Raw genomic sequence first — 26,404 nt, 5'->3', positions numbered from 1 at the left:
ACAAAACAATTAGCCTGAGTTTTAAAAAATAGCGTCTTGAAAGATTAAAAAGAAAAATAGATAAAAGAAAAGTCAAGGAGGCTGTTTGGTTGTTTTAAACATGGAGAATAAAGAGACATGACAACCAAGTATGATATTTAACTCATTTATTTTTTAATGGACAAAGATTGTATATATATTTTTATATGGAACATGATGTGTTAAGTAAACATTATGGAATGGCTAAATCAAACTAATGAACATATCCATTACCTCACATACTTAATATTTGTTTGTGGTGAAGAACATTTAAAATCTACTCTCTGGGCCGGGCGCGGTGGCTCACGCCTGTAATCCCAGCACTTTGGGAGGCCGAGGCGGGCGGATCACAAGGTCAGGAGATCGAGACCACAGTGAAACCCCGTCTCTACTAAAAATACAAAAAACTAGCCGGGCGCGGTTGTGGGCGCCTGTAGTCCCAGCTACTCGGGAGGCTGAGGCAGGAGAATGGCGGGAACCCGGGAGGCGGAGCTTGCAGTGAGCCGAGATCGCGCCACTGCACTCCAGCCTGGGCGACAGAGTGAGACTCCGTCTCAAAAAAAAAAAATAAAAATAAAAATAAAAAATAAAATCTACTCTCTTAGCAATTTTCAAGTATAAAATATTATTAACTATAATTACCATGTTGTATAATCAATTCTCTGAACTTTTCCTCCTGTCTAACTGAAATTTTGTGTCCTTTAACAAACCTACTCTCCCCAGCTCCAAAACCCATGCTTAATTCTTAATTGGATACTTGACTAAAATATAAAAAATTAAAACACAGCTCTGGGACAATTACTGAAACTCCAATATGGGCTGTGTATTAAAGAATATTATACTGATGTTGGTTCAGTTTCATAAATGTAATAATGATATTGTGGTTATATAGGAGAATGCCTTTGCTCTTAGGAAGAGCATATTGAAGGATTTAGGGGTAAAGTATTATGATATACGTTACTTATTTCCAAATTATTTTGCAAAAACAAAACAATAAAAAGTAACAAAGAAAAAGCAAATGTAGCAAAATATTAACAACTAATTCATCTAACTAAAGAGGAAAGAGGTATTTATGGCACTAGTCTTTCCATTTCTGTAGTAGTCAAAATAGAATGTGAAGTTAAAATAGTTGCTATTCATTGTTGATGTATCTGTCAGATGGCATTTCGGAGAGTTATTGTCCTCAAATAGTTTCTAAAACATGGATAGGTAATTTACATTCCCCCTTTTTAAGAAGTTTTAATTATTGAATAGATCACATTTATAAAGGATATTTTAAAAATCACAATAGAATGAGCACTCATTACCCACCAAAATAAGGAACACGGAAAACTGTTCCTCCCTGGTGGATCTCCCTGATGCTAACGTCCCTCTCTTTTCAAAGGTAACCATTACGCTGAATTTTGTGTTTATTATCATTCCCTCGCTTTTATTTATAGTTTTACCATAATGCCTTAACTTTTAAACAATATGTGCTTAATTTCATATACTTTAAACCTAAGTGGAACTACATTCTATGTATTCTCCTGTGATTTATTTTTTATGCTTAATGTTATGTCCCTGAAGTTGTTCCTGCTGTTGTTTGTAGCTGTAATTCATTCACTTCACTGATTGTTAGTATTCTTCTATATAAATACATCACATATCTTTTAAAAAGCACAATTCTACTACTGATGTACACTTGTAATGTTTCTAGTTTTTTGATTCCTTCACACAGTGCTGGTACACATATAAGAGCTTCTCTGGGAATAGAATTGTTGGAGCACAGGTTATGAACATTTTACATTTTACCAAAGAATGCTAAATTTTTTCCAAAGTGATTATATTTACACTCCCACCTGCAATGTATGTGCTTCAGTAAATATTTGGTATGCTCATGCCTCCTTAAAATTTTTTTATTTTAAAATAATTTTAGACATACGAAAAGTTACAAAACTAGTACAAGGGATCTGAAAATGAAATTAAGAAAATTTTAATTACAAGAATATCAAAAAATAAAATACATAGGAATGAATTTGACAAAAGAAGTGCAAAGCTTATCCTCTGAAATAATGAAGCATTGCTGAATGAAATTAAAGAAGACCTAAATAAATGAAAAGACATTTATATTTATAAAATTGAAGATATATTAATATTTTTAAGATGACCATATTCCCCCAAATTGGTCTACAGATTCAGTGCATCCCCTACCAAAATCCCAGCTGGCTTCTTTGCAGAAATTTACAAGCTGATTCTAAAATTCATGTGGAAATTTGAGGGACCCAGAATACCCAAAACATTATTGAAGAAGAATAAAGTTGGAGGACTCTCACTTCCCCACTTTAAGTTGGAGGACTCTCACTTCCCCATTGTAAGCTCTAGTAAACTGTATAAGCTACTGTACTCAAGACAGTGTGGCGATGACAAAATGATAAACATATAGATAAACAAGATGGTGTTGAGATTCCAGAAATAAACCTCAATTCAATTTTGACATGGGTGCCAAGACAGTTTAACAGAGAAAGAATAGTCTTTTCAATGAATGATGCTGGGACAACTGAATATCCACATGCAAAAGAATGAAGTTTGACCTCTACCTCACATACAAAAAATAACTCAAAATGGATCAAAGACCTAAATGTAGCAGCTGCAATTACAAAATTCTTAGAAGAAAATGGGTATAAATGTTTTTGACCTTGGAATACTAATGATTATTTCTTACATATGACACCAAAAGCATAAACTTTTATACATAAACCGGACAATCCTCAAAATTTAAAATATTTGTACTTCAAAGGACATCATGAAGAAAGTGAAAAGACAAGCCACAGAATGGGGGAAACTATTTGGAAATCATTTATCTGGTACGGCACTATATCTACAATATTCAAAGACCTGTTACAACTCACAGGAAGGGGAACATCACACACCAGGTCCTATTGTGGGGAGGGGTGGGGGGAGGGATAGCATTAGGAGATACACCTAATGTAAATGACGAGTTAATGGGTGCAGCACACCAACATGGCTCATGTATACATATGTAACAAACCTGCACGTTGTGCACATGTACCCTAGAACTTAAAGTATAATTTTTTTAAAAAGCCTCAATAATAAAGACAAATTGTTTAATTAACATATGGATGAAGGATCTGAATAAGCATCTATCCAAAGGAGATACATGAATGGCCAATGAACACATGAAAAGATGTTCATCATTAGCCATTGGAGAAATGCAAATCAAAACCACAATGAGAGACTACTACACACCCCACTAGGATGATCCATAAAAGAGAGGTAGTAACAATTGTCGAATATGTTGAGAAATTGGAACCTCATGCGCTGCTGTTAGGAATTTAAAATGGCACAGCAACTTTAGAAAACAGTCTAGTGGTTGCTCAGATGATTAAATATAGAGTTACTCTATGATCCAGCAGTTCCACTGCGATATTAAATGAGCCGGGCGCAGTGGCTGACACCTGTAATCCCAGCACTTTGGGAGGCCGAGGTGGGTGGATCACAAGGTCAGGAGATCGAGACCATCCTGGCTAACACGGTGAAACCCTGTCTCTACTAAAAATACAAAAAAATTAGCCAGGCGTGGTGGCGGGTGCCTGTAGTCCCAGCTACTCAGGAGGCTGAGGCAGGAGAATGGCATGGACCCAAGAGGTGGAGCTTGCAGTGAGCTGAGACTGCACCACTGCACTCCAGCCTGGGCGACAGAGCAAGGCGACAGAATGAGACTCTGTCTCAAAAAAAAAAAAAAAAAAAAAATCTGAAATGAGAGAGAAGTGAAAATATACGTGCATACAAAAACCTGTATACAAATGTTCATTGCAACATTATTCATAATAGCCCAAAAGCAGAAAAACCCAGATACCCACCAAGTGATGAATGGATAAATAAAATGTGGTATTCCATACAGTGGAATATAAACAATAAAGAGAAAGAAAGTATTGATGCATACTACAACATGGATGAAACTTGAAAACATTATTCCAAATGAAAGAAGCCAATCACACAAGATTGCATCTTGTACAATTCCACTTACATGAAATGTCTAGAATAAGCCAGTCTATAGAGACACAAAGTAGACTCTGATTGCCTGGGGATTGGGGGTGTTGAGGGAAGAATTGAGGGGTTAAATATATGGAGTTTCCTTAGGAGGTGATGAAAATGTTTTAAAATTGTGGTGACTGTTGTCCAGCTCCATGAATATATACTAAAAGCCATTGAATTATGCACTATAAATGGGTAGATTATATGTGAATAGAGGCTTATATCAATCACTAAAGCTGTTAAAAAATCATAGAGTTCGCTAAACCCTTCACTCAATTTCTCTTAAAGTTAACAACTTTAAGAGAATACAATTATCAGAGCAGGAAATCAATGCCAGAATGATACTGTTAATGGAAGATCTCCCCAATCTTTCTCTTCATGTTGTTTTTCCTGTTCCAGGTTCCAATCCAGGTTCACACAATGCATTCAGTTATGTCCTTTTCATCTCCTCCGATCTATGACTTTTCTTCAGTCTTTCCTAGCTTTTCATGACCTTAAGTAAATACTAATCAATTGTTTTGTGTAGGGAACGTTTGAGTTTTCTCACAATTTAATTGAAGTTTTGAGTTTTGGGCAAGAAAACCATAAAAGTGAATCTGTGTCCTGATTGCATCATGTCAGGGAGTACATGAGGTTGATGTTTTATTGTTGGTGATGTTAACCTTGATCACTTGATTAAGGTATGTCTGCCAAGTTTCTGCATCGTAAAGTTACTGGTTTCTTCTTTGGAATTGATTTAAAATCTTGTGGAAATATTTTAAGCAATGGTAATATCCTGTTTTCGTCAAACTTTCAGCTGCTAATTTTTGCATCCATTAGTGGATCTTGCCTGCAGTTTATTGTGGTATTTCCAAGATGATGATTTTCTGTCATTTTTTCCCTACATTTACTAGTAAGAGTTTGTTAATTAAATTCTGTAAGGAAAAGCTGTTCCTCCTCATTTATGTATGTATTTATAAATACAGGTCATTTTTATTTTATTCTGTGGGTTATTTCCAACACTATACTGATGATCATTATTATTTTGCTCAAATTTTCCAGCATTGGCCATTGGAGGCTCCTTCGGGCAGGCTCCTGTGTTTTTTTTTTTTTTTTTAAACATATTATCATCCATTTTCACATACTGTTTTCTTGCTTTCTGAAACCATAAGACATTCTAGGTTTACTTTTATTTTTCTGCCTCAACACTGGGATTAACCTTTTTTCCAAGAAACCTGATTCCTTGTATTGAAGAATGGTATTTAGAAATCAAAATCTGGGTGTTAAGTGTGCCCATTGCTACTACGATGTCGTTGTGCCTAAGCCCACTCAGCAGACAGAGCTAGGAAATCATGTATATGTATATTAACCCATGAATGCACACATATACCTCTTTATTTCTGTATCTACCAATCTGTGTTTAAAAATATGAGTTATTTGTAACTTCTTTCTCTGACAGGAAGAAACCTAGTTCTCATTGTCTACAATATCTTCACGTCTTTGATTTTTTTCTGATAATTACACAATTACTAACTCCTACCTCTGTGCCCAAACCACTGTCTTATTAACAAAGAAATTCTTAATTTCCAGTGAGACAAACGTCTCCCATGTTTTCTACTTCAGAATTATCTTGACTCTTTTTGGTTCTTTGCTTGGCCATATACATTTTTAAAAACATTTTTTCAAGTAAAATTTTTTTTAAAAAAACCTGTTGGGCCAGGATCATGCCTATAATGCCAGTGCTTTGAGAGGCCAAAGCTGGAGGATTGCTTGAGGCCAGAAGTTTGAGACCAGCATGGGCAACATAGTGAGACCCCCATCTCTTAAAAACAAAAAACAAAAAACAAAAAAAACACTTAGCCAAGCATGCTGGCACATGCCTGCAGGCCCAGCTACTCAGGACTCCAAGGCGGGAGGATAGCTTGAGCCCAGTAGCTCAAGGCCACAGTGAGGTGTGATCACACTACTACACTCAGCATGGGTGACAGAACAAGGCTCTTGTCTCTAAATTTAAAAAAAAAAAAAGGTAATTTGTATTGGAATTATTTTGAATCTCTAGATAAGTTTGAGGAAAATTCAATTTTAACTTTATTTTATGATGTAGCTCTATTTAGGTCATTTTTAACATAATTAATAGTTTCATCATTTTCTCCATAAAGGTCTTATATACCTTTTGTAAGATTTATTCCTAGATACATAATATATATATATATAGATAGGTAGATATATATTTTTTTTTCTTTTTTTTTTTTTTTACACGGAGTCTCGCTCTGTCGCCCAGGCTGGAGTGCAATGGCACAGTCTCAGCTCACTGTAAGCTCTGCTTCCCGGGTTCACACCATTCTCCTGCCTCAGCCTCCTGAGTAGCTGGGACTACAGGCGCCCACCACCACACCTGGCTAATTTTTTGTGTGTAATTTTTAGTAGAGACGGTGTTTTCACCGTGTTAGTCAGGATGGTATCGATCTCCTGACCTCATGATCCATCCGCCTCTGCCTCCCAAAGTGCTGGGATTACAGGCGTGAGCCATCGCGCCTGGCCGATACATAATATTTTTTTAACGTCCTGTAAATTTTTTTTTTAAGTACACTTCCTAACTACTGCTTGTGTACAGAAATGCAACTGATCTTTGTAAATTGATTTTGAATTCATCAACTAAATTCTTATTGATTCATCCATAGATTATTTTGTGTTTTCTACACAGATATATTAGTAAACAATGATAGTGTTATTCTTACTTGTTTTGTTTCTTACTTTGTAGTTATAAGCCAAATATATATATATACACACACACACACACACACATACACACACACACATATATCTCAGGATATACAATTACAAAATGTGAGTCAGGCTGCACAATATGCATAGAAAAAAAACAGGAAAAAAAGCACAAAAAATGGAAGCAGTGAATTAAATAATTATGGATACGTTTTTCTTTTTAAATGTTTCTCTATACTGTTCAGTTTTTCCAAAATAAGTATCACTTTCATTATGAGGAAAAAAAACAAACTTAAAAGTCTAAAACACAATTTAAAAGTAGGGATGATCTACTAAAAACACCCAGTTAGAAATAAAACAATCAAGTAGCTCTGATGTGCCTGCTCAGGACAGAGCCAGCAGCCTGCATAGTTATGGACTAATATACCATGTTATTGTCAAGAAAACAACCTCTTAGATTTCTGCAACTTTCTTTTTCCAGTAAGGGAATGTATGCAATTGACCTGTCAAAGATATACAGTCATCTTTACACTTGATCTTAGCCAAAAAGCCACAATTGGTCTTCACTTCATTTGTTTTGAAAGGCAGCAAACTCTTAATTATCAATACAATATATTTTATCCTCTTTATGAATTATTTATAATCGTTTCTTTTTAGGATGCCTTAACTCATGCTGCTTATTTCCTAAGGATAAACGAAATACAGACTAATTTGTAACTGGTACTGCACTCCCTATTTTACAGATAAGGAAACAGACACTTTAGAGATTAAGCAGGTCCTTTCTCTGATGCCTCTGCTAGCTTCCTCTACCTACCCCATAGTACCTTGTCTCCATCGTGACACTCATCAAAATTTTCTGTCTTCTCCATCATAAGCTCCATGAGATTTAGATCTTACTCCTGTTCCCCTCTGTTTCCCCAGACCTAGCACAGTCACTGGCATGGCACATAGTAGATAGATGATCAATAAATAGCTATCGAATGTTGAATGAGTTTTTTCCTCTCTTTTGTTTCTGTTTTTGTTTTTTTTTGAAACAGAGTCTCACTCTATTGCCCAGGCCGGAGTGCAGTGGTGTGATCTCGGCACACCACAACCTCGGCCTCCTGGGTTGAAGCTATTCTCCTCCTCAGCCTTCTGAGTAGCTGGGACTACAGGCGTGTGTCACCACACCCAGCTGATGTTTGTATTTTTTATAGAGATGAGGTCTCACTATGTTGCCCAGGCTGGTCTGGAACTCCTGGCCTCAAGTGATCCACCAGTCTTAGCCTGCCAAAGTGCCGGGATTACAGGCATAAGCCACCACACCTGGCCACAGTCCACTTTCAAAAAAATCACAGTATCTGCCAAATTAAATGTTTGATTGATTGCTTTTGGAAATATTCACAACAAAATTTGACTACATTTAGGTGAGAATTGAAAGCAATCGGTGAGTAAAGGCTCCTAATGAACAGTATTTGGAAGCAAAATTACCTTTCTGTCCACCTTTTCTGGTATAAAGAATTTTTCGTATGGTAAAACATTTTTTTTCTGTTATACCATTTAGGCCTGTTAGTATTACAGCATCTAGCTGCTAATTAATTACATGTAATTCTTCATTGAGCTGCATTTATATTAAAATAAAAGACAGATAAAATTAAGTCAATGTAATTCATAAAAGTCTCTTTATTTAAAGGAAGATTTCCTCTTTTAATCAATTATCTCAACAACAGCTTTGTGCGCCTAGAACTACTTTAGATGTGTGTAGAAGTAATTTTATTGGCCGGGCGCAGTGGCTCACGCCTGTAATCCCAGCACTTTGGGAGGCCGAGGTGGGCGGATCATGAGGTCAGGAGATCGAGACCATCCTGGCTAACACGGTGAAACCCCGTCTCTACTAAAAATACAAAAAAATTAGCTGGGCGTGGTGGTGGGTGCCTGTAGTCCCAGCTACTGGGGAGGCTGAGGCAGGAGAATGATGTGAACCTGGGAGGCAGAGCTTGCAGTGAGCCGAGATCACGCCACTGCACTCCAGCCTGGGTGACAGAGCGAGACTCCATCTCAAAAAAAAAAAAAAAGTAATTTTATTATAGATAGAGATAATGATACGGTATTAAAGTTTCATAGTTTCCAACATACTGAGAATAATATAGCAATCATGACTAATTCAGTTCAGTTTATTAAGTTGGTACATAAATCCGACATTCATTGAGGTCTGCCAGTGCTCTAAATACTGTGCAAGATGGTCACGGTATAAAAATGAGTAAAACACTACCATAAAAAGCTCACAGTCTAACGTGGTATCTTTGAACATTAATATATTGGTTTTTTCTTTTCTCATATATGTTTTGTTGCTAAATTTAGGGTAAAGAAGGCTTATATTAATTTGGTCAAGAGCTGTAGCCCAAAGCTTAATTTTTTTCCAGGTGGCCTGTTGAAGCCATTAGCAGCAGTACTTTATATGCAAATAGAATTTAGTGAAGCAAAGGTCTCATACACTCAGCTGCTTTTATCTCATGTACCAGAATGTTCCCTGTATTTGTGTCAGGGATGGGAGGTGATGAGCAGTGTTATGAAGAAAAGGATATCTGATATTTCCTCCTCATACTGTGATGGGGAACATAAAAAGGAAAAAGTATCTGCTCTGTAAGTCTCTTCATACAGTTGGTACCCAGTGTCAGCTGACAGTGAACTCAAGTCTGTCTCCTGTGTGTATGTGTATGTGTAAAAGTGTGTTAAAAGATTAATTTTTTTCTTCTTGGCAGGTGTCCTTGTAGACTTGGGTCTGGAGGAAAATGGGACAGCCCATCAGAGAGCAGAAAAATATGTTGTTCGTCTAGACAATGAGATTCAAACCAAGTTTGAAGTTTTTATGAGGAGAGTGAAACAGAACCCGTACACACTGTTTGTGCTAGTTCATGACAACTCCCATGTGGAACTAACGAGGTGATTGATTCAGAGTGAGCAAATGGAGTCTCCCTTCTACAGGAATAGTTGTTACCTAATGAAATGTGTTAAATGTGGCCAGGCGTGGTGGCTCACGCCTGTAATCCCAACGCTTTGGGAGGCCGAGGTGGGTGGATCGCTTGAGGTCAGGAGTTTGAGACCAGCCTGGCCAACATGGTGAAACCTTATGCTACTAAAAATACAAAAATTAGCCAGGCCTGGTAGCACATGCCTGTAATCCCAGCTACTTGGGAGGCTGAGGCAGGAGAATTGTTTGAACCCAGGCGCTGGAGGTTGCAGTGAGCCAAGATCACACCACTGCACTCCTGTCTGGGTGACAGAGTGAGACTTCGTCTCAAAAAAAAAAAAAAAGAAAAGAAAAGAAAATGTGTTAAAGGTAATTCCAAAGCCCAGGGACCCTAATGTTTGCCATCTTCTTACTGGTAACCTTTTCCTATCCTTTTCTTGTTTCCTCAGCTTTTCTCATCGATTTCACGTTGGTTTTATGTTAACTACATATGTTGCTCTATTTTCATGCTGCTGATAAGGACATACCTGAGACTGGGAAAATTTACAAAAGAAAGAGGTTTAATTGGACTCACAGTTCCTCATAGCGGGGGAAGCCTCACAATCATGGCATAAGGCAAGGAGGAGCAAGTCACATTTTACATGGATGGCAACAGGCAAAGAGAGAATGAGGAAGATGTAAAAGCAGAAACCTCTGATAATATCATCAGATCTCATGAGACTTACTCACTGTCACAAGAACAGCACAGGAAAGACCCGCCCCCATAATTCAGTCATCTCCTACTGGGTCCCTTCCACAACATGTGGGAATTATGGGAGCTACAAGATGAGATTTGGGTGGAGATACAGAGCCAAACCATATCTTTCTACCCCGGCCCCTCCCAAATCTCATATCTTCACATTTCAAAACCAATTATGCCTTCCCAACAGTCCCCCAAAGTCTCAACGCTTTTCAGCATTAACTCAAAAGTCCAAAGTCTCATCTAAGACAAAGCAAGTCCCTTCTGTCTATGAGCCTGTAAAATCAAAAGCAAGTTAGTTTCTTCCTAGATACAATGAGGGTACAGGCATTGGATAAATATAACCATTCCAAATGGGAGAAATTGACTAAAACAAAGGGGCTACAGGCCCCAGTAGGAACTCTGTGTGGTGGGTCTGACCCCACATTTCCCTTCCACACTGCCCTAGCAGAGGTTCTCCATGAGGGCTCCGCCCCTGCAGCAAACTTTTGCCTGGGCATCCAGGCATTTCCATACATCTTCTGAAATCTAGGCAGAGGTTCCCAAACCTGAGTTCTTGACTTCTGTGCACCCATAGGCTCAACACCATGTGGAAGCTGCCAAGGCTTGGGGCTTCCACCCTCTGAAGCAACAGCCCAAGCTGTACATTGGCCCCTTTTAGTCATGGCTGGAGCAGCTGGGACACAGAAGTCCAAGTCCCTAGGCTGCACACAGCACATGGCCCAGCCCACAAAACCACTTTTCCCTCCCAGGCCTCTAGGTGTGTGGATGAGGGGGGCTGCCATGAAGACCTCTGACATGCCCTGGAGACATTTTCCCCCATTGTCTTGGGGACTAACATTCAGCTCCTCATTACTTATGCAAATTTCTCCAGCCAGCTTATTCAGGGAAACTCCCCCTTAAAATACTATCAGATCTTATGAGACTTTTGCTATCACAAGAACAGCATGGGAAAGACCTGTCCCCGTAATTCAGTCATCTCCCACCGGCTCCCTCCCATACCACATGGGAATTATGGGAGCTACAAGATGAGATTTGGGTGGGGAAACAGAGCCAAATCATATCACTACACTCTGGATGAATTAAAGATTCCTGAAATAATTTGTTTTAAGAGCTTGGTAGAACTCAGCTTTGTCAGAGAAAGGACAGCAATAAGGAAGTTAGGATGAATGAGCTCCTGGAAGGGTGATGTACTTCCCTCTCTGCCTCCAACGCACTTTTCCATTTGACTTTGCTTCTCTTCCTTCCTCTCCCACTATTTCTCCTCTTCTTTGCCCTTCTCTTTTCCCTCTTGCCTTTAAAAGCAGTAGAGATGCACTTTCATGACCTGAAATCTTCCCCAGTTCCCCAGTTTAAACAAGAGAATATCATATTTACTGGATGAAATTATTATTATTATTATTGAGATAGAGACTCACTCTGTCGCCCAGGCTGGAGTGCAGTGGCTCAATCTCGGCTCACTGCAACCTCTGCCTCCCGGGTTCAGGCATTTCTGTGCCTCAGCCTCCCAAATAGCTGGGATTACAGGTGCCCGCTAGACATCTGGCTAATTTTTGTATTTTTAGTAGAGATGGGGTTTCACCATCTTGACCAGGCTGGTCTTGAACTCCTGACCTCGTGATTCACCCGCCTTGGCCTCCCAAAGTGCTGGGATTACAGGCATGAGCCACCATGCCTGGCCTGGATGAACTTATTAATGAAAGAGAAGTTGGCAGGGTGCGGTGTCTCACACCTGTAATCCCAGCACTTTAAGAGGCCAAAGCAGGTGGATTACTTGAGGTCAGGAGTTCAAGACCAGCCTGGCCAACATGGTGAAACCCTGTCTCTGCCAGAAATACAAAAAAATTAGCCGGGCGTGGTGGCACATGCCTGTAATCCCAGCTACTCGGGAGGCTGAAGCAGGAGAATCACTTGAACTCAGGAGGCAGAGGTTGCAGTGAGCAGAGATTATGCCACTGCACTCCAGCCTGGGTGACAGAGCGAGTCTCTATCTCAAAAAAAAGAAAAAAGAAGAAGGAGTCAAATGTGGAACCACTTTTGCTCCCAGATCAAATAATAGTAATTATCTGGTAGGGGACATCTTTTCTCCTATGGATTAAAAGGCAAATCGGCAGGGGTGGGGGGTGGCAAATATTCATCATGTATTACATATCATGGTTTGTCCTCACCATGTAATGGGGAGAGAAATTTCAGGCATCATCAAGCATTTATAGATTTTCTTTTCTCCAGGAGATGCTGAGGTTAAGAATCTGGAAGTTTTTGGTTTGTGGTAGGGAAATGTCAGAATTGCAAAAGCTCTTATTCAGAAGCCAGAAAGTGTTGGATAATCCTCCACAATGTGAAACCTAGAGCCATACATGGGTATAAATAAGATCTTGTAGAACTTGTTAGATTTCAAAGAAAGGAAGGAAAGGAGAGAGAGAGCGGGAAAAGAAATTTTGCCCACATCTGTTCAGGTCTTGGCAGTCTTCTATGAGCAGGAATGGCTCATTGACCCTGTGTTGCCCAGGCTGGAGCGCAGTGGCGTGATTTCTGCTCACTGCAACCTCCTCCTCCTGGTTCAAGCAATTCTGCCTTAGCCTCCCAAGTAGCTAGGATTATAGGCACACACCACCACACCCAGCTAATTTTTTTTGTATTTTTTTTTTTAATAGAGACGGGTTTTCACCATGTAGGCCAGGCTGGTTTTGAACTCCTGACCTCAGGTGGTCTATCTGCCTTGGCCTCCCAAAGTGCTGGGATTACAGATGTGAGCCACCATGCCCGGCTCAACTGCAGATTTAGATATCACTAGCCTAAATAACTGAGTTTGCACTTTGAGGTATATTGGGAATAAACTGAAAAGGAAAAAAAAATACATATTCCTGAAATCTGTCTGAAAAGAGGGAATGTAAATTTTTTCCCTTCCGTGTCAAATTTTGGTTGTTTCTACTCTGCTCGCAATTGAAAAGAGATAGAAAAATAAAAACTAAAACAGTATCTCCTTGTTAGGGTCTGATTCTGTATCTACTTGGTTAAATGAGGTATTAATATGACTTTCAATTTTTCTACAGTGTCATTTCAGGCTCTTTGTCACATGGCGAACCCAGTCATGGACTAGCTGATAGGGTCATTAATTGCAGAGAAGTTCTGGAAGCTTTCAACCTCCTGGTGCTCCAGGTCAGCTCCTTCCCATACACTCTGCAGACCCAACAGTCCCGCATTAGCTCTAGCAATGAGGTTCACTGGATACAGCTGGATACCGGGGTGAGTCTCTTGCCTGCTGACTGATACACTGTCATGTTCTTAGTTCCCCAGAGGGTAGGACCTTGTAACAAAATATGTCACGGCTTAAGATCATATTCATAAGAATTCAAAATCTAATATAATGCTTTATGTAAGACTTCAAAAAGCTGGCCGGGCGTGGTGGCTCACGCCTGTAATTCCAGTACTTTGGGAGGCCAAGGCAGGTGGATCACAAGGTCAGGAGATCGAGACCATCCTGGCTAACACGGTGAAACCCCGTCTCTACTGAAAATACAAAAAATTAGCCAGGTGTGCTGGTGGGTGCCTGTAGTCCTAGCTACCCGGGAGGCTGAGGCAGGAGAATCACTTGAACCCGGGAGGCGGAGGTTGCAGTGAGCCGAGATCATGTCATTACACTCCAGCCTGGGGGACAGAACGAGATTCTGTCTCAAAAATAAATGAATAAATAAATAAATAAATATCTAACATAATTCTGTGTCTTCCAAAAGTTCCACATATTTACAATTATTATAAGACTAAAGTCTAGGCCGGGCGCGGTGGCTCATGCCTGTAATCCCAGCACTTTGGGAGGCCGAGACGGGCGGATCACGAGGTCAGAAGATCGAGACCATCCTGGCTAACACGGTGAAACTCCGTCTCTACTAAAAATACAAAAAACTAGCCGGGCGACGTGGCGGGCGCCTGTAGTCCCAGCTACTCGGGAGGCTGAGGCAGGAGAATGGCGTGAACCTGGGAGGCAGAGCTTGCAGTGAGCCGAGATCGCGCCACTGCACTCCAGCCTGGGTGGCAGAGCGAGACTCCGTCTCAAAAAAAAAAAAAAAAAAAAAAAAAAGACTAAAGTCTAGTGAATAGTATCCTACATAAATCTGATTAGGTGGTTATTTTCTTAGATATCATGCAGATGCAAAATTATCTGTCCTATATAATTTTTCAAAAAGAAAATGTTGATGTTATCTGAGGCCAGGATCAATATTCTGGATTTCCTTTGTGCCTTCATATGATTAATTTCACCTGAGACCTGGAAATTTTATTGTCCTCTTGGATGGCCTTTTTGTCATGTTTTAGTCTGATGGTCTGCATCACTGTTAATTACTTTCTTGCTCCTCCAGCAACTGGGTTTTATTTTAAATCAGTTTTCACAGTCTTCTGTATGAAATGGGATGATGGCACTGTTACTTTAAATAACTCCATAGTAGCAGTGAATGTGTTGAGACTACCTGTCTCAACATTGGATATATCCAGGGATTTATAGTTTTTACTCCAATCTCTAATATTGAAAAATATATATATATATATATATATTTTTTTTTTTTTTTTGAGACGGAGTCTGGCTCTGTTGCCCGGGCTGGAGTGCAGTGGCCGGATCTCAGCTCACTGCAAGCTCCGCCCCCCGGGTTTATGCCATTCTCCTGCCTCAGCCTCCCGAGTAGCTGGGACTACAGGCGCCCGCCGCCTCGCCCGGCTAGTTTTTTGTATTTTTTAGTAGAGACGGGGTTTCACCGTGTTCGCCAGGATGGTCTCGATCTCCTGACCTCGTGATCCGCCTGTCTCGGCCTCCCAAGGAGGGATTACAGGCTTGAGCCACCGCGCCCGGCCTTGAAAAATATTTTATATGACCCACAAACTATGCTAAATATACTATCAAAGAAAAGAAATATGAGTTTCATAAAAATAATAAAAATTAGCCATTAAGCAATGGATCCTTCATTTAAAAATACTGAACACACTGGATATTTTTAAATAACCATGTTTAAGTAAAAAACACCAAAAACGTCTTACATAAAACTAACATTTATTTTTCAACCCAGTGCATTTTGTTCTGTCATGAAGAAGGTAAGTTTTCGCTGACTTTGCATTCTTGTCTTCGAGCATTGGTTTGTTCCTTGCAAGCAGGAAGCTCAGGTCCTTGAATCTTCTTGTCTTCAGCAGTCACTGCCTTATGAGAACTAACTCAGTGTGTTCACTATCATTAGAGATTACTTTGAGCTTTTGCTTTGCTTTCTTGGTATCTTCTCCATGCCAGCTCCAGCCATTCATTGGGCAGTTGAGGTAGGGGTGAGATAACAGAGCTGCCAGAGTTCCTTTGCCTCCAAACTACAAGGGGAGCCTATGGGCTACCCAAGTAGCTGCTGGGTTGCTCTGACAAAGAATGGGATTGCCAAGAGAATGAATGGAAATAATAATTATTTTTTAAATTAATTTTTTTTGAGACGGAGTCTCACTCTGTCACCCAGGCTGGAGTGCAGTGGTACGAACTCAGCTCACTGCAACCTCCGCCTCCCAGGTTCAAGCAATTCTCCTGCCTCAGCCTCCAGAGTAGCTGGGATTACAGGTGCACGCCACCATGCCTGGCTAATTTTTGTTTTTTTAGTAGAGACCGAGTTTCACCATGTTGGCCAGGGTGGTCTTGAACTCCCAACCTCAGGTGATCCACAAGCCTCTCAAAGTCCTGAGATTACAGGTGTGAGCTAAGAATAATTAATTTTTTAATCCCCCAGACAGTTCTCCTATTATACGTTAAATTTCAGTATATTGTTGGAGTGTAGAGAGAACTGTCCTAATTCAGTCTTTTCCAAAAGGGATCACACCCCAGTGATAGGAAGAAGGACCAATAGCCTCTGCCCTTTATTTTCTCCTACCATGAAATAGAGAAACAGGTTTAAAATAATTTTCCTTAAAGGTCATTTTAGCCGGGCACAGTGGCTCACACCTGTAATCCCAGCACTTTGGGAGGCCGAGGCGGATGGATCGATTGAGCCCAGGAGTTCAAGACCAGCCAGGGCAACATGGTGAGACCGCATCTCTACAAGAAGTACAAAAGTTAGCCAGACATGCATCTGTAGCCCCAGCTACTTGGGAGGCGGAGTTGGGAAGACGTTTTGAACCCAGGAGGTCGAGGCTGCAGTGAGCTGAGATTGTGTCACTACACTCCAGCTTGGGAGACAGAGCAAGACCCGGTACCAAAAAAAAAAAAATCATTTTAAGGAAATGATTTTTAGAGTTTAATAATGGTATTACAGTTATTTATTTATTTTTTTTTGAGTCAGAGTCTGACACCCGTGCTGGAATGCAGTGGTACAATCATGACTCACTGCAGCCTCAAACTCCTGGGCTCAAACAATCGTCCCACCTCACCCTCCCAAGTAGCAGAGCTACATGCACATACCACCATGCCTGGCTAATTTTAAAAATATTCTGTAGAGACAGTGTCTCACTATATTGTCCAGGCTGGTCTCAAACTCTTGGCCTCAAGCAGTTCTCCCATCTTGACCTCCCAAAGTGTTAGGATTACAGGCATGAGCCACTGTACCTAGCCTGTGGTTATGTTTCTGAAAAGGGTTCTTGGCCAGGCACAGTGGCTCACGCCTGTAAACTCAGCACCCTGGGAGGCTGAGATGAGTGGATCACTTGAGATTGGGAGTTCGAGACCAACCTGGCCAATGTGGTGAAACCCCATCTCTACTAAAAATACAAAAATTAGCCGGGTATGGTGGCGGGCACCTGTAATCCCAGCTACTCCGGAGGCTGAGGCCCGAGAATTGCTTGAACCCAGGAAATGGGGATTGCAGTGAGCCGAGATTATACCACTGTACTCCAGCCTAAGTGACAGAGAAAGACTCCATCTCAAAAAAAAAAAAGAGGTGAGGGGCTTCTTATCTTAGACATATCTAGTGATGTTCTTCTGGATTAAAGATATGATATCAGGTATTTGTTCAAACTAATTGAGAGGTGAAGAGTTATACTCTTCTTCAATTTAAGATTTAAAGAAATCGTCCCTGAAATTGAGATCAACATGGGATAAAGGGAAAAAAAATTTAATTTACAACAACTTTATACGTGTAAGGGAGAAGTTCCTGATGATTAGCATCCTTTAGTTATCTTGAAGCCTGTATCCCAGGAGGGATAATTGGAAAAAAGCAAATTAATTGAATTCAAAAAATATGATTGAACACACTTGTGGACTTGTATTGAATCTTGCAAAGAACACACAGAAAACTGATGGTTTAAGCCGAGCACAGTGGCTCACACCTGTAATCCCAGCACTTTGGGAGGCCGAGGCAGGCAGATCATTTGAGGTCAGGAGTTCGAGACCAGCCTGGGCAACATGGTGAAACCCCATCCCTACTAAAAATACAAAAATTATCTAGGCATGGTGGCAGGCAACTGTAATCCCAGCTACTCGGAAGGCTGAAGCAGGAGAATCACTTGAACCCGGGAGGTGGAGTTGCAAAGAGCCGAGATAGTGCCACTGCACTCCAGCATAGGTGACAGAGTGAGACTCCGTCTCAAAAAAAAAAAAAAAAAAGAGAAAGAAAAAAAAAAGAAAACTGATGGTTTAGAGGAGAAAGCAAAGTATATATCTAAGTCACTATTATCCAGAGGAGAATAAGACAATTTCAGAAAATCAAAATGCTCTGGGAGTTGAAGTGAGGGAGGAGTCACATTTATTGAGAGGTCCAGGGGAAGCTCCATGGAAAAGAGAACAGAGGATGATGGCCCTGGGGAGACAGGAAGGCCTGGGCAGGGGGATGGGGGCAGGAGGAGGCACTCCTGGCAGCGGACAGTGTGGGCAGGGGACACAGAGGAGGAAACTGGGCATTTTTCAGAGAACGCTGCATAGGATACAAAAGAAGCCTGGAAATGTACACATGGAGGCTGTCAGTGCCAGGCTAGCAAAGTTTACACTTATTATACAGGCATTAAGGATTTTTTAGCAAGAGTATATATATATATATATATGTATATATACACACACACATATATACAGCATTATTATAATTTAGTATATAGTATATATACTATATATAGTGTATATATATACACTATATAATTAGAATTAGTGTGTGTGTGTGTATATATATATAGCATTATTAGAATTTACCTGTTTCTTGTTAACAATGTAAAATGTTTAGTTTGTGATGAATTTTCACAAACTAAACACGCCTGTGGGACCAGCACTCAGATCAAGAAACAGAATCTTACCACCACCCTGGAAGTCCTGTGTCCCTTCTGGGCACCCCCACTAAAGGGTAACACTATTCTGGCCTCCTGTACTACAGATTTGTTTTGCTCAGTATGGAGCTTATATAAATGGAAACATGCAGTATGTACTCTCTTGTATCTGACTTCCTTTGCTTAACATTTTGTTTGGGAAATTTGTAGTTTTCATGAATCATAAATCATTCTTTTTGCTGTGTGTGTGTGTTACATTGTATGACTCCACCACAGTTCATGTATCCATCCTATTTTATTTTACATAGTACTGCTGTAACATCCTGGCACACCCTTTAGTAAATGTATGTATGCATTTCTTTTGGGTCTCTGAGAGTGAAATTTCTGGGTCATCAAGTACACATATGTTCAGCTTTAATAGCTACTGAGAGGCAGTTCATTCAATCTAGAGGCTAAGTCAAAGTGATTAGAAGTAGATCAGTCAGTGGCTTTTCTGATAATTTGGGTTAGAATGAACAAATACATGAATCAGAATGATGGTCCTTGCAATAAAATGGATGGGAGACATGGCACATTTTCTAGGATTTGTTTATTCAGGGAGAGGGAAGAACCAGAAATATTTTTGAGGTGTTACCTTTAGTTGGAAAAAAGAAGTTGAAAGAAGTTTTTTGTTTTGTTTTGTTTTTTGAGACAGAGTCTCACTGTCAGCCAGGCTGGAGTGCAGTGGCACGATCTCGGCTCACTGCAACCTCTGCCTCCCGGGTTCAAGCGATTCTCCTGCATCAGCCTCCTAAGTAGCTGGGATTACAGGCGTGCGCCACCATGCTTGGCTAATTTTTTATATTTTCAGTAGAGATGGGGTTTCACTGTGTTGGCCAGGCTGGTCTTGAACTCCTGACCTCAAGTGATCTGCCCTCCTCGGCCTCCCAAAGTGCTGGGATTATAGGCGTGAGCCACCACGCCTGGCCAGAAAGAAGTTTGATTTGTGGAGGGCAGATGAGACTGACTTTGAATTAAGGTGCAGGTGAGCACACCATTGTGTAGATTATGTTTTTTTGTTTGTTTTGTTTTGTTTTGTTTTAACAAACAGTGATTATTGAGGCAGCTGGTGTGGTTAGAATCATGGAAGAAAATAACAAAGAGAACTGCCAAGAGGGCAGTGAGGCCAAGGGCCAACAAGTCATCACCACTGGCGTTGGCCTCAGGAGTCCTTGGTGACCTTCCAGGGAACAGCATCTGGAGAGCGGAGCGTTGGACAGGAGCAAAGGCAGAGACAGCAGCGAAAGCACTGGGAGCATGGAGGGTCACTGAGAGGGCAGGCCTTCCACACAGGGGAGTTTGCCTTATGAGAAGGGACATTCTCCCCCCAGAAATAGTGATTCAATAAGTCATACGATTTATGGTACCTGAAACGTATCTTTACAGTAAAATCATTCAGTTTCATAACTCATGGTTTAAAGAATGGTTCCACTCATTTCTATTAAAACTTTTGTAACACAAAACCATAGTTACAATTTAATGCAAACAGAACAGATGGGGAAACCATTCACTGCTAATTCTAATTTTTAGTAGCTCTACTTCCCAAAACCCATACTGGCTCTAGTTAATCACAGGCCATCTATTTACCAACCTGCTAAGAAAAAAGAGAGAGAAATAAAAACGAGGACAGGTGGATGCAAGGTGGATGCATCGTATCCAGCAGTTCTAATGCTGTGTCAGGAAGAGCAACAGGCTCGGAGTAGGATTTAATAATTTCCCAAAGAAAAAGGGGCCAAGGATGAGCAGGAAATGTGAAGACCAAGTGCACACTTCATAAAGCTTTTCCAAATGACTCTGTGTCTGCAGTCCAGATGAGGAGGGAAGCTTAGATGGATGACTTTTTTCCCCGGGAAATGACTTACTTGACACAGTTACTCAGAACACAGCTAAGCCCAGAATGAAATAAGCAAAAGCTTCTAGCCTTGAAAACAAATGTCATTCAATCTATGTTGTCAGTCTCCAGTATCTCTAAGAACATATTCCGGTGCTCTCATAAAGCCTGTTTACTCTCAAACCTATTCCCAAAAGCAGGGTTTTGCGGGGGGGGCCTCAAAAAATTAAAAGCCTTCAGTTAAAACATGCTTTATTTTTATCTTATGGGCCTTATAAATCATACAGTTGTTTCTCTTTAGATGGTTACTGAAAAGCTCAGAACCAGCCGGGCACATTGGCTCATGTCTGTAATCCCAGCACTTTGGGAGGCCGAGGCAGGTGGATCACCTGAGGTCAGGAATTCGAGACTAGCCTGCTAACATGGTGAAACCTCATCTCTACTAAAAATACAAAAATTAGCTGGGTGTGGTGGTGCGTGCCTGTAGTCCCAGCTACTTGGGAGGCTGAGGCAGGAGAATGGCTTGAACCCAAGAGGCCGAGGTTGCAGTAGCCGAGATCACACCACTGCACTCCAGCCTGGGTGACAGAGTGAGACTCCTCAAAAAAAAAAAAAAAGCTCAGAATTTGGGCTACCAAATTTGTAGCCCACTTCTAACAAAATGTGCAGAAACTGTTGGCATGCATTTTAGGGAATACTTACTTTATCCCTGGCCCAGTCTTCCTTCTCTTACCCTTGCTTTTTCTTCCTCTGATTGCTTAATTTATTTTTATCTTAATATATGTATATAATTTTTTTTTTTTTTTTTGAGACTGAGTTTCGCTCTGTCACCCAGGCTGGAGTGCAGTGACTCTATCTCGGCTCACTGCAACCTCCACCTCCTTGTTCAAGGTATTCTCCTGCCTCAGCCTCCTGAGTAGCTGGGTCTATAGGCACCCGCTACCACGCCTGGCTAATTTTTGTATTTTTAGTAGAGATGGGGTTTCACCATATTGGCCAGGCTGATCTCAAAAAAAAGTGCTGGGTTTACAGGTGTGAGCCACTGCACCCAGCCTTTATCTTATATCTTTTAAAGCTGTCTTATTTCCTTTATGAGTTGGAGAGTGCTTAAATAAAAATGTCAACACATAATAAATAACAAAAGTGGGCCAGGTGCAGTGGCTCACGCCTGTAATCCCAGCACTTTGGGAGGCTGAGGCCAGGAATTTGAGACCAGCCTGACCAACGTGATGAAACCCCGTCTCTCCTAAAAATGCAAAAAAAAAAAATGAGCCGGGCATGGTGGTGGGCGCCTGTAATCCCAGCCACTCGGGAGGCTGAGGCAGGAGAATCACTTGAAACCGGGAGGCAGAGGTTGCAGTGAGCCATGATTCCGGGAGGCGGAGGTTGCAGTGAGCCATGATTGCGCCATTTCTCTCCAGCCTGGGCAACTTGGTCTCAAAAGAAAAAACTTGGTCTCAAAAAATAAATAAAATAAAGTAAAATAGACCAAATGGCACAGGCAACATAACAGCAAGACATGACTGTAAAAAACTAATGCAGAAAAGATGCAAAAAAAACTATAAATAAAAACAGATTCATGAACTCAAAAAGCTTATTTAATATCCTGGAGCTTCTGAGTTTAAGGACAAGCAACTTGTCACACTTCTCAAGATCCTCTGAGGGCATCTTTGTGTCACCGCCTAAAATAGCTATTCATTTTCATAGTGATGACTGACTCATCAAGAGGGGGGCTACTTAAAAATACTGTGGGTCCTGTTTAAGGAAAGCGTATATTCCATTTTTAAAGTAAAATTTGTTTGCAAAGATAAGCTTTTATGAATTACCATTATGAAATGATGTCAGAAAAGTTAAAGTTTCTGTAACAGAGGAGTTTGTCAGTATCTAGAGTTCTGAGGAAAGCCTATTTATCTTTATAGAGAACTGCTTCCAGCAGGGAAAAAGGCTGAGAATTGAGGCTGTCTGACCTTGTGTATCCCAACAAAAGAAAAAGAAAACGAACCATGTGCCTGAAGGAAATGTGTCAACTTTCCACTAATCACATATTCAGTTCCTTTGAAATGAAAAGAAATTTCACTTAGTGCCTCAGAGATGACTGTAGAGTTGGTGTTGGGTTACATAATGAAACACAATATTTTTTCTTACTTGTCAGGAAATAACCTCTTACAGGGACTCCCCCCCAACCCTCCTCCCCACCCCACTTTCTGGAAAACAAGACACTGTATCCTGTCCTCATTGGGTTTTTGCTTTGTATTTTGAACCAGGAGGACGTGGGCTGCGAGGAGAAGCTGTACTTTGGCTTGAATGAGTACAGCAAGTCTCTGCAGTGGGGGATCACGAGCCCACTTCTGAGATGTGACGAGACTTTTGAAAAAATGGTGAACACACTCTTGGAGAGGTAAATAGTAAATAAGGCCTTCTGCTCTTCTCTCTAGCTGTACTTGCAGATCTAAAATAGCCAAAAGCCTTTTGTGTCAGTGCTACAGGGTGTCTGATGGAGCCCTTGCAGATAACATGCAAAGGCCAAATTAAAACAGCCTTTCCTAAGATGCCCTACTATTGTTTTATGTGATCATCCAAGACCAATAAAGGAAAATACAACCAAAGTGGGCCGTTGCACTACTCTTCATGCTGAGTCAGCTTCCAGTCATGCTTCATTGCTATCATCAGGAGATGGATAGGGCAGAGAGAGATTTGTTTATTCAAGACCGGCTTCTGGCCGGGCGCGGTGGCTCACACCTGTAATCCCAGCACTTTGGGAGGCCAAGGCGGGTGGATCACGAGGTCAGGAGATCGAGACCACCCTGGCTAACACAGTGAAACCCCGTCTCTACTAAAATTACAAAAAATTAGCCAGGTGTGATGGCGGGCACTTGTAGTCCCAGCTACTTGGGAGGCTGAGGCAGGAGAATGGCGTGAGCTGGGGAGGTGGAGCTTGCAGTGAGCCGAGATCGCGCCACTGCACTCCAGCCTGGGCGACAGAGCGAGACTCTGTCTCAAAAAAAAAAAAAAAAAAAAGACCCCCTTCTCTGAGCTCCGGCCTCTCCTACCTTACACCTCAGACTTTGACATTTTTCCCTCTTTTCTCCCCTGTCCACCACAGGCAAGGACCCTAAGATGATTCAGTAAAAACTAAACTTTACTATGAGAGATTTGAAGTATATACTGGAAGAAATTAAAGAGCAATCAGATAATTGAGGTGAATTCAGTTCTTGGGGCGCCTCCTCCAGTCCCTGACCTTAGGGATTAAGGAATATAACTCTTCTGTCTTCTCTTCCTTTTCTTTTAAAAAAAAAAAAAAATCCCCAGTTCCAGATTAAACTCTGAAAGAGTTTTTTCTCTCTGTCACCTTGAATCATGGATTGAAAGGTAGGTAGAGACATTCGAATTTACCTAACCTGATAAAGGTCCCTCTCTGCCCTCCACAATATTCTGTTTGCTTATCCAATGTTGGGGCAATTGGGCTTTATTTTATGAGGCCAATTCTAATTTTTAGTAGCTGTAGTTCTTAGAATGCCTTTAATTGATCATATTATTTAACATCTATTTAACAAACCTGCCCATAATTTTGCTAAGAAAAAAGAAAAGGAAATTAAAATGAGGGCCTACGGATGCATCCTATTCAACAAATGGTAATACTGCATCCGGAAAGAGCGCCGGCTCAAGTAGGGTTTGATATTTGTGCAGCTGTTGGATTTGGGAAGTCTTAACTGACACTGTGACATTAATCCTTTCACAGCACATGTAGTCTGAATTTTCCGAAGTCATTCCATGAGTACCCCCTCTAAGCGTTCCCACCCACCTGTTACATCCACCAGCTTGAAATGCATCTTCTTTTTCTGGTAACATCATTCAGAGTTTCATAACTTTTATTTTAAATGATGGTCCCATCAACTTCCTATTGTAGTTTTGTGCTACAAAAGTTGTAAGTATAGTTTAATGCAAGCATGACAGATTGGAGAAACTGTGCACTTCTAGTTTCATGATTCCTTCAGAGTATGAAATAGAAATGCTGGATATCAAAGTTACCATTTATTCTAACTTTGGCTTTTCTACGTGGCCCAGCAAAAAAGCATTAAGCTTGAAACACAGATTATCTATACTTATTTCCTCCAGCCCAGTCACCCCAGCCTAATAGTAGCTATGACTTACTGAATACCTGAAGGGACCAGCCCAGGATTTATTGAACTGAAGGATTTCTTCATTTCTACCCAACCTGCTAAATCCTTGCAATGTGTGAAGACATTGCTAGAGACTGGATAAAATCTAGACCTAGCTTTGTCTCTGATCAGTTGTATGAACTGGGACAAGCAACTGAACTTCTCTCTGCCCCTGAACTCATTCCCTTTCTATGAAAAGGCAGAGTGGGCTAGGTGTCGTGGCTCACGCCTGTAGTCCCACCACTTTGGGAGGCCAAGGTGGGTGGATCACCTGAGGTCAGGAGTTCAAGACCAGCCTGGCCAACATGGTGAAACCCTGTCTCTACTAAAAATACAAAAAAAAAAAAAAAAAAAAAAAGCTGGGCGTGGTGGCAGGCACTGTAATCCCAGTTACCCAGGAGGCTTAGGCAGGGAGAATCATTTGCACCTGGGAGGCGGAGGTTGCAGTGAACTGAGATTGCACCATTGCACTCCAGTCCGAGCGACAGAGCGAGACTCCATCTCAAAAAAAAAATAAATAAAAAAGAGGCCAGGCGCAGTGGCTCATATCTGTAATCCCAGCACTTTGGGAGGCTGAGGCCGGCGGATCACCTGAGGTCAGGAGTTCGAGACCAGCCTGATCAACATGGAGAAACCATGTCTCTACTAAAAATACAAAATTAGCCGGGCACATGCCTATAATCCCAGCTACTCAGGGGGCTGAGGCAGGAGAATCACTTGAACCCAGGAGGCGAAGGTTGCAGTGAGCCGAGATTGTGCTACAGCACACCAGCATGCCAGCCTTGGTGACAGAGCGGGACTCCGTCTCAAAGAAAAACAAAAGACAGAGTTGTTCATATACAGGGCATCTTGGTCCTTTCCAGTTCTAAAACACCTCAAAAGTATTCATGTGTTATTCATTTGATAGCTGTCATTGGCGTTTATTTGACCTGGAGGTTTTCTGTGCAAGGCCAGTGGACCACTTGTTGTATTTTAAGTAGAATTATAGAATGGAACAAAGGTGAAATCCCCCATCAGCCTACCCAGCCGCTGGTGGCTACATTGCTACCAGATGGCAACCAGAAAGAAAGTGCACAGCCCCAGCCTTATTCTACCAGGCTCCATGAGAGCCTTGGCCAACCTTGGACCCAGGGCCCACTTTGCCAGCACCTGCTTTCTTTCTTTTTCTTTTCTTATTTTGTCTTATTTTCTTTTTCTTTTCTTATTTCTTATTTCTTATTTTTTATTTTCTTTTGTTATGTTTCTTATTCTTATGGAGACCTCATCAGCTCCCCAGACTCTCACTCTGTCGCCCAGGCTGGAGTGCAATGGCATGATCTCGGCTCACTGCAACCTCCGCCTCCCAGGTTCAAGTGACTGTCCTGCCTCAGCCTCCCAAGTAGCTGGGATTACAGGCATGTGCCCGGCTAATTTTTGTATTTTTAGTAGAGATGGGGTTTCACCATGTTGGCTAGGCTGGTCTCGAACTCCTGACCTCAAGTGATCCACCCACCTCATCCTCCCAAAGTGCTGGAATTACAGGCGTGAGCCACCATGCCCAGCCTACTTTCTGTTTTTTAAAAAAATTATTTTTATTCAGCAGCAGAAGTACTGCTGGGCAGTGTGCTCAGGGTAGCCAAGCACCTGCTTTCTTGACTAGCAGCTCTTCATACCTGTAAGTGGGTCCTCTTTACCCATTCGTACTCATTTTGCCATCAGGCCTGGCTGAGGCGTAGCACCAAAAGGCGAAA

General features: G+C 41.2%; 1 protein-coding gene across 13 annotated transcripts in view; it reads left to right on the top strand.

The window, feature by feature from the left end:
• GREB1L (GREB1 like retinoic acid receptor coactivator) overlaps window positions 1–26,404 on the top strand; it is a 296,105-nt gene that overhangs the window by 232,507 nt on the left and 37,194 nt on the right. For all 13 annotated transcript variants that reach the window (XM_045377770.3, XM_065534044.2, XM_005587065.5 and 10 more), the window contains 3 exons: window positions 9,498–9,678; window positions 13,499–13,691; window positions 22,779–22,912. In XM_045377770.3, the coding sequence (XP_045233705.2) occupies window positions 9,498–9,678; window positions 13,499–13,691; window positions 22,779–22,912 (508 nt within the window). The remainder of the gene's footprint in view (window positions 1–9,497; window positions 9,679–13,498; window positions 13,692–22,778; window positions 22,913–26,404) is intronic.

Source organism: Macaca fascicularis, chromosome 18 (genome assembly GCF_037993035.2).
Source record: "Macaca fascicularis isolate 582-1 chromosome 18, T2T-MFA8v1.1".
Taxonomy (NCBI): Eukaryota; Metazoa; Chordata; class Mammalia; order Primates; family Cercopithecidae; genus Macaca; species Macaca fascicularis.
Note: the sequence above shows the minus strand (reverse complement) of the source record. Positions and strands in the feature narration are given on the sequence as shown.